Consider the following 15,708-nt stretch of genomic DNA (forward strand, 5'->3'; position numbering starts at 1 on the left):
GGAGGTGATGTAAGCGCCCGTCTTTAGCTGGGCGCCAGGCCAAGCTGGTGTCTGCTGCTAATATTTACAGCCTCTCTCCCCTCCCTGGCTCTTTCTATTTTACACACACATAGCAGATACACACACTTAATTGCCTTGTAGTCCAGTCCTGCCCAGCCCAGCCCAGCCCAGTACTGCGCGTGCTGGTCACCATGCAGCCTGGCCTCACGTCAGAATCAGGGCTTATTGTTGGACCGCAGCGCCTCCCAAAACTGGAGTGCCACTATGGAAAGTCGCGGGATGGGGATTTAATTCAGGATCTACCCACCTTTTCAAGGCCACGTGGCCCATTCGTACACAGGGAATACTAATCGTCAGGTTGAAGGTACACTGACGCAGGCTTTGACGCACACACATCCAGTTTTCCTACATGTAGTATGATACACCACGCTGTTCCCCACCTGCTCAGCAACAAGGTTATGCATGCGTTTCTAATACAGGGGTCATAAACACAATCACTTTTATTAAACGGTTTATTTCTTTCCATGTCTCAACCAGATTTTTAACAAGCTAGTCGGATGGTTTACTCACTGACAGACAATACCGTCGACGGAGAACACAACTCCAGAGCAGCAGCTGTGCCTTTTACAATGACCGGGCTGTTGACTCGACTTGTAGAAACTTTGCATTCATCCCATTTCTCATTGTACCCAAATAGCCTCTTGTGGCTATCTTTGTGTCACGCTTCACAGGGGTGGATGCTGTTTGAATGCCATTTTGCCCGGGTGTTGCTTAAAAAAAAGGGGATTATTGAGTGCCGTCTACAGGAGAGAGGTGGATGTCTACCATGGAGACAGAGAGAAACACAACCCCCCCAACCCCCTATATAAGCACATACACCTGTTCCCCGTAGACAAACAGTTGAACGTTGCATTGTTTTAAACTGGACTTAAAAGACTCCACCCCCGCCATGCTGCCTGCAACTGTCTGGCACGCTGATCTGCCTCAACAGAAGGTGATGCCTCGCCTGAGCCCCTCTCCTATGGTGTGTGTATGTGTGTGTACTGCATTCCTCAGCCCTAATATCAGACATGTCTGTCATATGGCTTCTATCTGTCAGGCAGCCTTGGCTCCTGCAGTAGCCCTCCTGGCTCCTTGCTGCCATCCCACTTTCCTCCATCTGTGCATTCTGGGTCTTAAACACACACACACACATACACCTCCATATATCCACATTTCGAGTAGCTAGAGAAGTTAAGTCATTAAAAGTCATGCAATTGGGTGTGGGATCTCACAGTGACTTTCCTCCGGGGGAGCAGAGCAGTGTCTGGCCCAGTCACCTGAAGCGCAGGCATGTGTGAAGGCTGGGCAGGAATTCTGCATGGAGGCAACAACACGGCGGTTCACGCTTTGGGGCACACATTCATCATGCCCGAGCTGTCACACACTCACTGTGGGTAGGAGCTGTCACAGCACGGAGACACCAAGAGCCACCGCTGCAGCCCCGGAGGGCTCTGTGGAACCTCTGTGTTTGTGTGTGTGTGGGTGTGTGTGTGTGTGTGTGGGGGGGGTTAGGGTCTTTGTTTGGGGCTGAAAGTTATAAATGTCTCTCTGTGTGTGTGTGTGTGTGTCTGTGCATTAATCCGAGTTGTATGTGAGCATTGGAATTTCTATGTGATTGAGCTTTTGTGTGTGTGCCTATGTATGTTTTTGGGAACTTTGGTAACATTACACGTGTGTGCGTGTATGTGATGGCATATACATAATGTTTTTCCTTGCTAGTAAGAATGCATTGAGGAGAGTTAACATGGACTGGGATCATAGTGAGAACTGGAGAGCTGGAGAGGTGAGAATGGTGCCAGGTCACAGAGGGTTCTGGCCTGCACTGGCCTGCACTGGCACGCCCTCCAGTTAACTGCTGCTCAGCAGTCAGATTGGAATATTTATTGCCCTGTGTACATGTCTTGTTTATGGGAGTCATCGAAAGCATTTGAACTGGGGTTGAAATCCAGTGAATGGAAGGTGTCAACGGTCCCATCTGTGACAGTTCTGCACCTGACCTGTTTGACCCTCTCCCTCACACACACCCTGTCAAACCTTAACGCTGTACTGCACAGCAACAATGTTTTACACTACGCTGATAAGATCCAGGGGACTAGATTTGCAATGCTCCGTGACAGTAACCATTTCAAAACACTCCTCTTCATCTATAATAATGATTATGTTGTTTTTATGAGTTAACTTGTGTTGCTCAGCAATAGACTCTTAATTGTGATGATATCATCCGCATAAACCTGCAGCATACAGCAGAATCAGAATTGGATTTACTGCCATGAAAGTTTGCACAGACAAGGAATTTACTTTGGCAGGAAGGTGCATACAATAAACATATAGGAACCTTAAATTTAAATATGTGGACTATCTATACTAAGGGTACATAAACTAGCAGTACTAAGTGGAATTAGAATGAAATAAAATGTACAATAAAACAAAATATAAGTTGCCATAAAATAAAATATAAGTTACCAATTACAATATAAAAATAAAAAAAATAAAAAAAATAAAAAATATATAAAAAATACAAAAAATACAACAAAATACAACAAAATACAACAAAATAATAATACAAACAATACAAACAATACAAAAAATACAAAAAATACAAAAAATACAAATGTACAAGATACAACAGCAACAAACAGTGAATATCCTGAATTTGAAATGAAAGACTGACTGTAGCAGAAACGTCTTTGCAACAGTGAAAAGCTCTAAGACCTCGCTGCTGTGTTCCTGGGCTAGGGGTTAGGATAACTGTTATTCAAGTGTCACTATGTGCATGACTGATCCCTCTTTTTTTGGTGTTTTATTGCCATACGCCTGTCGTTCTGTTTCATGTCTTTGCGTTTAACAGGGTTTCTAGACTGGGATTTGGTTGCCTGTCTTCAAAATATTTCAGGCTTGTTCCAAACAAAAGGTGTTGGATATAATTCAAGGCTGATTGTTTAGACTGGCAGTGGTAGTGATGGAAAAGAAGGTGTGACAGAAGAGAGGTTCTGTCTGTCTGCCTGTCTCACATTCACTGGGATTGCAAGAGTATTCTCACTTCTCAGTGCCATTGTGTGGTTGGATAGGATCACCAATGGCTTTGATCCAAACCCTGACTGGGTCTGGATTTGAACTCTCAAAGATTTGGCAAAAGGCTGCTAGTCAGAAAGACTTGCAGCGTGGCTCTCTGTTTTCCTTAATATGATCTACCAAGACATACGTTTTGTGTCTTTGTTACGTCTTTGTCACATTTGTTATGAGACATTTCACTGGACATTTCATCTAGAGAATGGACAACACCAGGACAAGAATGGACAACCCCCTTCTAGCCTCCCAGAAGGGCTACAAGAGGGGCTAGTGGGTCATGCATTCCCCAGACGACAGTTTGGTTGGCCAACATTTTGAAGTTTATGCATCAATCTGGTGCACTTTTAGAGCAAAATTGAGAGGCTTTTGTTATTGTTTTTTGAGAGGAAAAACGTTTTTCTCTTGTAAATAATTTGGTGCTCTAGTAAAGAATTGTATGAAACGCATTAGTCGTATATGAATGGTGACACGGAAAAGAGATGGAGTTAACAAATGGTCAAAAACACAATATCGACTAGAGCGTAGGCGTGCATATACAGTATTAATAAAAAATATCACTACATTTGCCAGGATTTGGGGAGAAAAAAAAAGTTCCAATGCCCTTTTATAGTGTATTTCTTCTGGGCTTTGCTCATTGATAGAGATTCTCAGGCAGGCAGCCAGGTACTCTCCTTGCAGCCAGTTACAAATGTCTGATTTGACCTGAAAATGAAGGTAACTGCAATTAGCCAAATGAATGAAAATAGCAGGTGCTTTAGAAGTACACTACTCTTATTTTAGGGTAGAAACATACAGCTTAAAGCAGTAGCGTTGCTTCAGTTTGATTAAAATTTTATGTAGCCTAATGTTACATGATAAGTCAACTTGCTCCTCGGATGCAGAAAAGTAACGGGAAACACAGTTTTTCAGCCACAATTGAACCACTATTGTTTATCGGATTCATGTTGCTGTGGTAGCGTATCACATTCCTTTGGCCTAGAAGATTGTTGCTGTTGTGTGTCACTTGTCAGCGACAGGTTTTCGAGAGCAGTGGGACGCCCTGGCACAATGTGGAGGGGCTCGACGGGGAGAGGGGGGGGTGGGGGTGGGAATGTAACGCCATGGCAGGAATCTGCCAGTCGGCACGTCCCCTTGCTGCCTCCTCCCTTTCTCTCTCCCTCCCCTTTTCTCTCTCTGCCCCTTTGTCCCTCTGACGTCATCCAGACCAGTGTGAACTACCCAGCCCTCTGCTCTCTCACTCAAGGCCCCTGTGTCTGTTTTTAGTAGGATGGAGGCCTACGTTTTGTTTGTGTGCTTCGACTGTCTTTTTTTTCCCCCTCCGCGCATCCTGTGCCATGTGGGTGGAAGTGTTCTCTGATTAGATTTTGGGACGCACCCATGCCAAAAAGAGGTCAAGACAGGGTGCTGGGAACTGGACCTCACAGTCACAAGTCCCTGTTCAACATGTTAGCGCTATATTAGTTTTTTTTTGCTTCCTACATACCCAACTCTAACCCTATGAGGGAATTTTCAGTAGGCTAAAGGTTTGTGTGTGCTGTCGAGAGTATCATCTGTGACAAGGACAAACAATGCTCCCCCTGACCCCCACTACCCCTCCCCCATCCATCAAGTAAAGTGTTCTTTTTCAAGTGGAGGCCCTGTCTTAGGGTGGAGGATCACAGTCCTTCAAGTTAATTGTGGAGCCAGGTTGACAAGACCATGACTCCAATCCAGGCTTTAGCTGCTGTGCTTTGATAGGGTTGTTAGCATGGGATGTGTTTCCTGCCAGGAGAGACCTAGTGCTGAAAAGCCTTCTGGGGTTTCTAGCACGAGGTGCTGAATGATGTCTAACCAGTACAGGCCTGCCCTCATCCTTTTCTCTCTCCACAAGGCAGTTAGTCTACTGCAGGACCTTTTAGAAATGACATATTACATACCGTTTACATGCAGGGGCTGGATTTTGTGCTTTAGGATGTCAGATGTTCAACAAATAGCAGTGCTATAGCCTCCTTCCCTCCCAAGTCAATTGCTACTTTATGATCCCAGCTGGTATAAAATGTTCACTGGAAGGAATCTCCACTCACTGCTTTAGCAGCACAAAAGTGGGCAAGTGTGCATTTGGTCAGGTGTGTTTGCTGATACACTAGACGTCTCATGACCGTGCCAGCTCCACGCCAACCATCACAACGAAAGCTTTGACTGGCTGAAAACAACCCTTCATTCCATACAATCAAACTGAAGCTGCCTTCTCCATAACCTTAATGATGATGATCATAATAATGATGATGATGGTGATGATTATGAACTGAATATAGAAACAGCACAACCTTCCCCTAAATCTAATCAGTGTTCCTTGTATAGCTTGTATGTGCTGATGGTAGAGATAGAATAGGGTTGCTGAGGGAGGTGAACGAGTCGGAAAGGCTGTTTCCATCCTCCATCAATGCTGGATCAAGTACTTGTGATTTGAGGTGATTGTGAGTAATTGTGTGACCTGTTGTGGGAAAGAATGGAGATTCAGCACTGTTAATAGTTACAACAGCAGTTGACCCAGTGGCCAAGTCTGCTGGCAGCATTAGGAACATTAATTCAGGGCCCCTGTAGCTCAACAGAACCAGATTATCCTTGTTGACGTGCTAGTGGCCCTGACCCACGTGAGAGGAAGCAGAGTATTGTCTAAGACGTCTGCCAAAACTGGGGCCCCGGCGAGATGGCGGTAGTGAACCAAGCCACAGGAAACCACCGAGGGGGCTGACTTGTGCCAGAAACCATTAAGGAACTTTGTTTGTTTTCACACCCTTTTGTTAAAGCGTCTGCTCTTTGTGTTCTTGTTTTCAGCTCTTCCATGTGGCCTATGTCCTCATCAAGTTCGCCAACTCCCCTCGTCCTGACCTGTGGGTGCTGGAGAGGTCCATCGACCACGGCAGAACCTACGTACCCTGGCAGTACTTTGCACGTACGTCAATCTTGACTTTTCGTCTGAAAGTAAAGTTTACTTTTGTGGGTTTGTTTTGGACTGACTGCTTTGGCACATTTGGTTTGTCTCAATGGAGTTACTGAACCAAGAGATCTTAGTGTGACCTCCACTTTTCTATTTATACTGTAGGCCTTTTGTACAGTGTGATCCAGAGATGTAATTGTGTCAGTGTTTTGTTTCTGCTTAAGGCAGCATGGCAAGTATTTGGCAAACACGGTCTCTAAGGTCAAATTCTCAGAATGTGATGGACTAGTGCAGACTGAAGGGGATTTGCAGCACTCAGTGAGAAATGTGTGGGTTTGTGGAGCTTTAATCTTTCTCCTTACAGCTCACACACAGGATGTTTCTGCCAGCATCTTCTTCTCTTGTACGTCCCTTATCTCCACACGTATGAGGCGGCTGGAGGGTGGACATGCAGTGCTCCCTAGAGACACCTGCACACACACCTTGCTAGGATGCACATGTCTGACTGTTCTCTATCTCTCTCCTCGGTTTTCTTTTTTTTCCACTTTTTCTCATTTGGTCTGTTCCTTTGGGGGGAAATAGATGTCCTTACTTGTAAGGAAGGACCCAACTTACATATTACTCAATCTACTTTCAAACTCACTGGGTCTTGGTATTTAGTTGATTCCTTTTTATATATAAAAATATGGTAATTCAAAAGCAGTAGCTTTCTAAAGGACAAACCCCTTATACAACCCCAATGAGCCTCTGTAGCTTCCTTGTTGACTTCCTTCATGGAACAATCCTGAACCTTAAACTGACAACAGTGAAAGACAGTATTTGTTGTTGTTCGATGAGCATATTCCTGTGACCTCATCTTTTAACAGGATGGACTGAGATAGGCCTAAATAGATTACATCTGTATACGTGTTTGTATGTGGGGAAAACAGATTTTGCTTCGAGCTCAAAGGGGTTAGAGAAAAACTGTTCCAGCACCTGTTTTGCCAAATCAGATTTTTACAGAAGGCTAGAAGAATAGTGGACAAGATTACTGTTTGATTTAGTTCAAGAATGACTCAAATAGAAAAGGTTGCTGTTTTGCAATGCAATCAACACTGTCTTATGTTTGGACTCATATCACAGTATGACCGTGATAAATTATGATAGGCCTATGCCTGCCTAAACTGATATGAAATAAGTGCATGGGGTTTGTTACAAAGTCTATTTCATTTCAAAACGTTCAACCTTCTTCAACTACCTCGTTCGACAGTTTTCAAAAATGTTACAGATCAAGAAAATTTTATTTCAAGAAATTGGTGTCCGAGCTCTGTGTTTGCCGCTGTGACATTAGATTTGAAGCGTGAGTGCATCGAAAGGTTCGGCAAGGAGCCAAACGGCCGCATCGTCCGGGACGACGACCAGATCTGCACCACGGAGTACTCACGCCTCGTCCCTCTGGAGAACGGAGAGGTACCGTCTCCTCGCCCCCACCTCAGATGGAGTGCTTCAAACGTGTGTCTGAAACAGTGTCGAGGTGGAGTGACTGTCTGACATGTCTGAGGTCATCTCTGTCTAGATCGTGGTGTCGCTGGTCAACGGGCGCCCGGGCTCCAGGAACTTCACCTACTCCCCGGTGCTGCGGGATTTCACCAAGGCCACCAACATCCGCCTGCGCTTCCTGAGAACCAGCACCCTGCTGGGCCACCTCATCTCCAAGGCCCAGAGAGACCCCACCGTCACTCGGCGGGTAAGAGAGACCCTCGGAGACACAAACGAACAGGAAATACCGGAGCACGATGGCCGCAAGTCTCAATTCTCAACCCTGCATACTCTAAGACCTGGCCTCACCTCTCTTGTCTTTGCTGTCACGGTCACATTCTGTCATACTAAAGCAGCGTAAGTGCTGTACCTCCCTGGGGCATCATCCAGTGTCCTACAGTGAAACTTGGCACCTTATGTGCTGACACGAACACACTGACCTGATTTTGTCCTGCCTGCGCATTCTTCCTCTGCGAGGCTCGATACCAGGGCCATTCCGTCCAGTCATGGTGGTAATTCCCTCTGGCTGAGAATCATGCTAAGTCCTTCCCTGGGCTGCAGAACCATGAGATATGTTCTGTTCTGACTGGTCAACAGAACATCTTTAGCGAATATTGAATGGTGGCAGTGAATGGTGGATGTTCTAACATTTTGACTGTTCATCTGCCTATAAATGAGTTACAAAGCTATGCGATGTTAATGCTGTTAGACTAGGTTCTTTTGGCTCCAGGGTTTTGCAGCCCCTGGCAGATTTGATAGAAGAAAAAAAACCTTAATTGAAAGCTTTAGGACTTAGACATCCAGCCTTCTTCATGGCCTACACAATAATGTACAACCCTTCACTAACCAATGCAGATTCTAATTGACCAAAGGCCTATACGAGTCTCAGCTTATTCCAACATGATTTTCCCGCTTAAGCAGGCGTCCAGGGAAGTGTTCAAATCCAGTCGGCTGGGCTGAGCTGGGATAGGCCTTCACTTTACATGACAGAGGCCAGATAGAAGCGGAAACCAACCAACCAACTAGCTGGCTTGCAAACACTGACTCACCCTACAGTCTGTGCTTGGGGTCATAGCTGTGCCTGGTGTGATTCACCTGTGCAGAGTCAGACCTGGGTGCGGTTGATATAGTCAAGCCGCTGGTGACAGCACGCTTGATATGGTTGTTTTTTATATGATACAAACTCAAAAGATGTGTAATCACTATTAGTAACTTTTGATCATCTTCAAATACATGGTTCTTAAAGTATTTTGTGCACATAACAATCAAACGAAAACCTATGGTTTAGGTTGCAATTATTTGAAATGGTTAGGTTTACATTTAACCGGAAGTTCCAATATGTTAGTATGGAATGTATTTTCATCATGGAAGTGTTGGTGTCTTTGTGTCGACAGTACTACTACAGTATCAAAGACATCAGCGTCGGGGGGAGGTGTGTGTGCCACGGTCATGCAGAGGTGTGTGGAGAGCTCACTCCTGACAACCCAAACAGGTGAGTGAGAGCTAGCTATTGCTAGTGCTACTGAAATTCCAAATACTACTGAATAATGTTTTTCTGTTGTATCCTTATATTTTAAGTATAGCTGCCCACTAAAATGTATCACTACATTAGGACTTCCATCCTTGACACATTTTGTAAAGACATGTATCTGTGTATCAAAAAAACACAGAGAATGTTCTGTGTCGATTGAAATGTTCAATGCTTTCATATTCATCTTTCATCTTTCATTCTTTTTTGTTCCTTCAACACTCTGCTTTAACAATGGATGTCGATGGTGTTGTGGGAGAGTCTTACCCAAGGAAGGGGGAGAACAGAGTGAAAGATAGCATCTGTTATGGAGATAGGAGTAGTAGGATGGGTTTGAAGAAAAGGAAATTACTTCATATGTTTGTTTCCTGACATCTCTACTGTTTAAGGCAACAGGTTATTTTAGTTTGGCCTGATTAGTGGTGGTGATGTCAGCTGTTGGCAAGACGGGACGAGGGCGAGATGGGCGATAAAGTTATGCTGCTTTGAATCGTGATTATGTTGAGTTTTATGAACAGTTACTGTAATAAGGGGCATTGTCAGCTGAGGAAAAACATTTCTTAAATTGTGACAAAGACTTGAGTTGGCGGTAAAGTTAGCATTACACATTGGACTAAGGTCCATACTACAGCAGGGTTCAGAACAATTTTATTAAACCAACAGTCATCAGATACTCTAAAGACTTTGTACAAGGATTCTCTCACTTCAACGGGAAACCTCAGTGTGAATATAAAGTGTCACAAACGACTAAGTCCGGCTGTTCTTTCTCTCCTGTTCCCAGACTGCAGTGCGAGTGCAGACACAACACCTGTGGTGAGTCATGTGACCTCTGCTGCCCAGGGTTTCACCAGAAGCCATGGCGTGCCGCGACGGCGGACAGCCCCAACGAGTGCCAGCGTAAGTGCCAGCCTCCCCCCTCTCACAGCTTTCCTCTTTGCTCAGTGACTCAAAGACTGGGAGCGCTCAAAACGAAACAAGCCCCTTCATTCTCCCCTCGAGTTCATAATAGCTCAGCACGAAATGCCCTGTTATGGTGTTGGAAAAGGTCTCGGTAAACTCTTACTGTAATAGGCATTACTCCTCTGCTATGTGTGATGAACACATTGTTTGTGTGTGTATGTGGTTGTGTGTGTCCAACCTACACACAAGACCACTCCACACACACACACGCGCACGGTGACGCACCAGCCTGCAGAGAGAGGGAGGCCATTCCCTGCCAGCTGGGGCCTAATTGCCGTGGACTGTTGACAAGATTCTCCCTCCTGATTCAGGGATGCTGAAACCCTACCCTGCAAAAACAGAGGGAGAAAGAGGGTGGGAGAGAGAGAGAGGAGAAAATGAGAGAGACATGTAATCTTATCGTAGTAGAAAAGCTCCTAAACCATTCATAAACATTATAAAGTCTGAGGGAAGGGGAAGTTTGGAGGAAAAGGAAGTGTTTGAACTGATTTTATGGTCTTGAGATCCTGTGGATCACAATAAGTACCTTGAAGTACTGCATTGCAGAAGGACGTGATGTGTGCACCACATCAACGATTTTCAGTGTGTGTGTGTGTGTGTGTGGGGGTGTATGTGTGGGTGCATGTGTATGTGTGTGTGTGTGTGTTGTCTCTGGTTCGGGGGTTTCCTCCTATAGCCTGCCAGTGCTACTCCCATGCCTCGGAATGCTATTATGACCCAGAGGTGGAGCAGCGAGGAGCAAGTTTAAACACCTTCGGCAGCTATGACGGTGGAGGCGTCTGCATCAACTGCCAGGTATGAACTTGGTTTCAAGTCCAAACTCATACGATTTTTCTCTGCGTGTGTGTTTTTGAGTGTGCGAGGGTGTGTGCGTTTGTGTAAGTGTTGTGAGTGTTTTCAGTGCTCGATGATTGAATTAATGTTTCCCCCCAAAAAATTCCTTAAGTCCCTCAGACACACACACACACCAGGTCACTACAATGGGATTGTGTGTGTTCCAAATCCCCCATTGTATATTTCTACACTAAAGTTCATAATTGTAATAATTATTATGGAAATGAACAAACGAGAGCAAGTTAAAACAAGACAGACATACTTTATGTCAGTTGAGTGTGCTGTCACACACAGTGAGTTAAACGCTTGTACATCACACAAAGCAAACATATGGATGGGCAACAGTAAAGCATCAGATTAGATCATTCCTAGCAATAGAACGACCTGTCCTGGGCTTTTTTCATGTTCAAGTGTGTCAGTGTGATGTGATGATACCTATTATCAATCACTCTTCATCTTTAGCACAACACTGCTGGAGTGAACTGTGAGCGTTGCGTTGAAGGGTTCTACAGAACCTATGGCGTCCCACCCGAATCTCCCTCCGGATGTATACGTGAGTCCCCATCACATCTCCACCCCTCACCCTCCCTTTATGGCTTCACTCTCTTTATTTTTAAAAGTGTGTGTTATTGTCAAATGTCTAGTAATAGTTATACAGGGCTAGTTCTCTTCAGGCCTATGCCTGACCAGCTCTCTGGCACTGTACTGTGTTTTCGTCGTGGTTGTCCCAAATCCAACCCTCAGTGGCAGCTAGTGAATGAGCTTGAGTAATGATGCAGCTATCTGACAGATGACTGTTGGGTAAGGCTAAAGAAGAGTTGCTTTCAAAGATGTCCTCTCTCCAGGGACTTGTGTGTGAGTCGGAAACACATGCTGCATGGCACCAGTGTATGGTTGCTAAATCGAGGCCCTCTCTTGTTTACATTGCTGGGCTTGGAACACAGTTGTTCCTCAGCCACAGAAATAGCTGCCAGTTGTGTTGTGGCTTTTCTGAGGTGATGACATTAAACTGGTTACCCTCCATGCTTTGAAAAGACCAAAGAAGCCACAAACTCAATTAAGCGAGCTTAGCAGATGAAGGTGTTGACTTGGTGAAAGCTTATTAGTGTCCTCATGGTTTTCGGAGGTAGTGTACGGGAACGTTTGTGGGGAGGTTGGAAACAGAGTCACTCTAGCATGCAGAAATGCTGTAAATCTCCATGCATACCGGTCATTTTGTTTTACTCCTATGGTGAATGTTGATCTGTGTGTGTGTGTGTTTGACCACAGCTTGCAGGTGTGACTCCAGAACCACCGCTGGCTGTGAGATGGGGTCAGGACGCTGCCTCTGTCGGCCATCCTTCACCGGGGACAACTGCGAGCGCTGTGCGAGCGGTTACTACGGCTACCCACAATGCATCCGTAAGTCAGTCAACAACTTCAAATGACTGCTTTAGGCTTTTATCTGTTTCATCAAGTACAAATGAATGAAGACTGTTTGAAAGTGTGTTTTCGTCTCAGGTGGAAGCTCTTTCAGGAAGCTCTTAGAGAAGTGCTGAATTGAGGAAGTCCTACTTTTGGATTTTGAGGAAGTGTGACGGTAGAAGGCCAGAGTGTGTGGTGAGAGCTGGGATCTAAAGGAAGCTGGTTGGCCTTGTTCCTTTACTGGCTGCCAATTACCACCTCTGTTATTCTTTTGTTCGCCTTTGTGTTGACTTTTGTTTGGACGTCTACCGATGCTGCTGCAAATGCTGACTGCATCATTTACACAAAGATGAACTTCACCAGGTTACATAGGGAGTTGCATAGGGATTCAAAGCCCAAGAGAGAACCCATTGGTTGCACATTTCACACCGTATCTTAGCTCACATCTTAACAAATGAACACAAACAGGCCACACCCTCAATTATTGCTCCCCACCACCACCCCCGTCCCTTTCTGATTCTAATTACAGACATTGCATCAGTCAGTCGTCAAATTTCAGCACCCTGTAGTTAAAGCATTCCTAACTTGCCCCTCCTCATGTCTGTCTGGGAGTTGTGATTGACACAGTCTTTCTCCCGGGTCTTCTAGAACTTGTCTACAGCAATTACCGTGCCTCGCACAAGATCGTGCCAAATGACAATACCAAGAACGTAACTGTCAAAACTCTGAAATGTATTTTGAAATGTTCTACAATAGTACAAAGGATCATTTATGGTCTTACCATTTCCATTGAGCTCCAAGAGTAAGAATCTGAAATTTGCCAACAGACCTTGGTATAGACTCCACTCCTCATTTATTGTTTAGCTATGATCATGGAGGTTTTCTTACTGATGTGTTCCGGAACAATTAGGTAAAGTACATGACCACAACACAGCAGAGTGAAGCAACGTGAGAAAAATCGGATTGGCCTGTTTATGTGAATTTGGCAAACACAAATCAAGCCTTTCATGTGAATGTTATACACTGGTTTTACACAGAAACTGGTCAAGATGGTTTGATGTTGAACATCATCTAAGATGGAGTTTTGGCATTGCTTGGCAATTATCATTTGAATATAAAGAGTTTTACGGGGTGTATTTATTAATATAATTGCCTTTATCCTTGGGCTGTGAGGGTTCTCTGAAATCCCTGGAAGTCAACTTTAATTCCATACCTTGATAGAAATTGTTTTAGAAATTGTAATATTCTAAAATCTCTATATGCGAGGTTCGGTCCAAGAGAACTGTAGTATTGCACGCACAGATTGATGTTTGTAGAGTTGAAATTGATCTGTTAACATTCTTCCTTTTTTTTATCAGGCTATCCAATCTACCCACCAACCACAAAGTCGCCTGTTGGCCACATTGTGGGTAAGTTCAGTACACTTGATGGTTTGATATGCACAATGTAATGTAAACTGTTCCAATCAAGATCAACATATACAGTAGTGATTGCCAGTCTTATTGTGTGTTCACCTTACATTAAGGGAGAAGGGAGAATGTTTGTAGTGCTTTGATTGACCTCCTCCATTGTTCTCCATCTGTCGCTCCTCAATATACCCATTGCTCTTGTTCTCTCTACAGAGCCCTCTGTCTGCCCTCATGGTTATTTTGGACCACCCAGCTGCCAGCGTGAGTGTAATGAGGCTATGATGTGCAATGCTATGATGTCCTATGATGTACTTCTTGTCATTCTGTTTCATTCTGTGCTGCACGATGCTAAACAGTGCAAACAATGCAATGCAATGCTATTATACGGTGTGAAATGTACCACACAATGTTGTGCTGTGCTATCCTTTTACACAGCCCTGTTAGCATTTCAGCTCTTCCTCCGGAGGTGTTCAGTATGTAGCACTGCCCCTGATCCCCTCTCTGGGGGTATGTTTACGTGAGAATATACAGGGCCGCTCATTAAACCAAGACATGTAAGGGTAAATAGATTTACGCAGGGTCAGAGGTTAAGAGCATGTGATGCCTTTGGCAGACTACGTTTTTCAGAGCTGATGTCCTCTTCAAGCTGAGGTTGAAAAACACAGTATCAGAGAGAGTTCAATATTAACGTAGCTGCCTAGCACTAGATTCAATAAAAATAAAAATAAACGCAACTTTCATGTTGCAAATGATCATTTTAGAGCACGGGGTGTGTCAATTACTGCTGCCCTATAAACCGTGCTGCATTCTGATACAAACATGGATCTGCAAAAATTGGTCATTTAAGTTCATCCCAAGGTGTCCTACATCATAGTGCCGGTCTGCTGGGATGGCTGTAGGACAAAAGAAACAGTCTATTAATAGCAGTCGTCCACTCCCAAATTCCCATTTTGTTTTCTCTACGCCAGGGATCAGCCTTAAAGAAAGCCTGTCTGATTGAACGATAGCATTTCATTTAAAACCAAAGTATAGACATGCTGTATCTGACTCTGGTATTTGTTTTTGTTGTTTGTCTGGGAATGCAGGCAAACAATATAAAGCCTTTCCTCCTGTGTGCTGACGAGAAAGAATTTAATCTATAACCTTGTGCAAGGCTCTTTTTAATGATTAGGAGTTGCTAGGGGGCCAAGGCTACACTAGGAGTAGTTGTTGCCCACACTACTTTTCTAAACTCCAGGCCTGTGAATATGTAACTGCCAGGCTAGGCTGGTGTCTGGCACCACCCCCCCCAAATCAGTGTCACAGCGTGGGCACAATTGCAAGGAAGTAGGTCATTGTCATCTGTTAAACAGTGACAAAGACATCCTCCAAAGCCATCTAGCACTACATGCTGTGCTAACTGTGGGGTTGCTTATTTTCTATAGATGCATAATCAGATTTTTGCGATCTTAAGATCTAAGGAAATGTGTTTGTGTTCAGAATGCGTGTGCGATCGCAGTGGGTCGAGACAGGAAGTGTGTGACGCCTCGGGTGTCTGCCTGTGTCGAGGAGGGGTGGAGGGTGAACGTTGTGAACACTGTCAAGCAGGGTACCACTCCTTCCCCAACTGCCAAGGTGAGAGGAACACTGGCCTTCTGAGATCAACACTGCTCGTTATGAATGAACTAAGTATCCTAAGCAAGACTTGGGCCAAGAAAGTTTCCATGTCAAGATGGTTGAAAATGTGAGCTTGTGAGCTTTCCAGCCCTGTCAGAGATAAACAGTTGTGTCCTTCCCAGAGTGTCGCTGTGACGGATCAGGCGTCGCTGCCAGAGACTGCGGTCCCACTGGCCAGTGCCGTTGCCTTGCCAACTATGGAGGACAGCAGTGTGACCAGTGTGCTCCTGGTTACTATGGATACCCAGACTGCGCCTGTGAGTAATTTCCTCCCTTCGATTTTCCCTTTTTGACCAAAACCTCCCTCTGCAATCAGGGCCCTTGATTGGCCCGCGGTGACCTTTTTGTGACCCCCTGCTCGTGGAAAA

General features: G+C 44.8%; 1 protein-coding gene across 3 annotated transcripts in view; it reads left to right on the forward strand.

Moving 5' to 3' along the window:
* The window catches only part of LOC124472432 (laminin subunit alpha-3-like), a 55,029-nt gene that overhangs the window by 5,485 nt on the left and 33,836 nt on the right, over nucleotides 1-15,708 (forward strand). For all 3 annotated transcript variants that reach the window (XM_047027256.1, XM_047027258.1, XM_047027259.1), the window contains exons 3-14: nucleotides 5,929-6,046; nucleotides 7,362-7,480; nucleotides 7,587-7,757; nucleotides 8,944-9,041; nucleotides 9,859-9,974; nucleotides 10,714-10,832; nucleotides 11,334-11,424; nucleotides 12,141-12,272; nucleotides 13,634-13,684; nucleotides 13,898-13,945; nucleotides 15,164-15,298; nucleotides 15,463-15,597. In XM_047027256.1, the coding sequence (XP_046883212.1) occupies nucleotides 5,929-6,046; nucleotides 7,362-7,480; nucleotides 7,587-7,757; nucleotides 8,944-9,041; nucleotides 9,859-9,974; nucleotides 10,714-10,832; nucleotides 11,334-11,424; nucleotides 12,141-12,272; nucleotides 13,634-13,684; nucleotides 13,898-13,945; nucleotides 15,164-15,298; nucleotides 15,463-15,597 (1,333 nt within the window). The remainder of the gene's footprint in view (nucleotides 1-5,928; nucleotides 6,047-7,361; nucleotides 7,481-7,586; nucleotides 7,758-8,943; nucleotides 9,042-9,858; nucleotides 9,975-10,713; nucleotides 10,833-11,333; nucleotides 11,425-12,140; nucleotides 12,273-13,633; nucleotides 13,685-13,897; nucleotides 13,946-15,163; nucleotides 15,299-15,462; nucleotides 15,598-15,708) is intronic.

The sequence above is a fragment of the Hypomesus transpacificus genome, chromosome 10, assembly GCF_021917145.1.
Source record: "Hypomesus transpacificus isolate Combined female chromosome 10, fHypTra1, whole genome shotgun sequence".
Lineage (NCBI taxonomy): Eukaryota > Metazoa > Chordata > Actinopteri > Osmeriformes > Osmeridae > Hypomesus > Hypomesus transpacificus.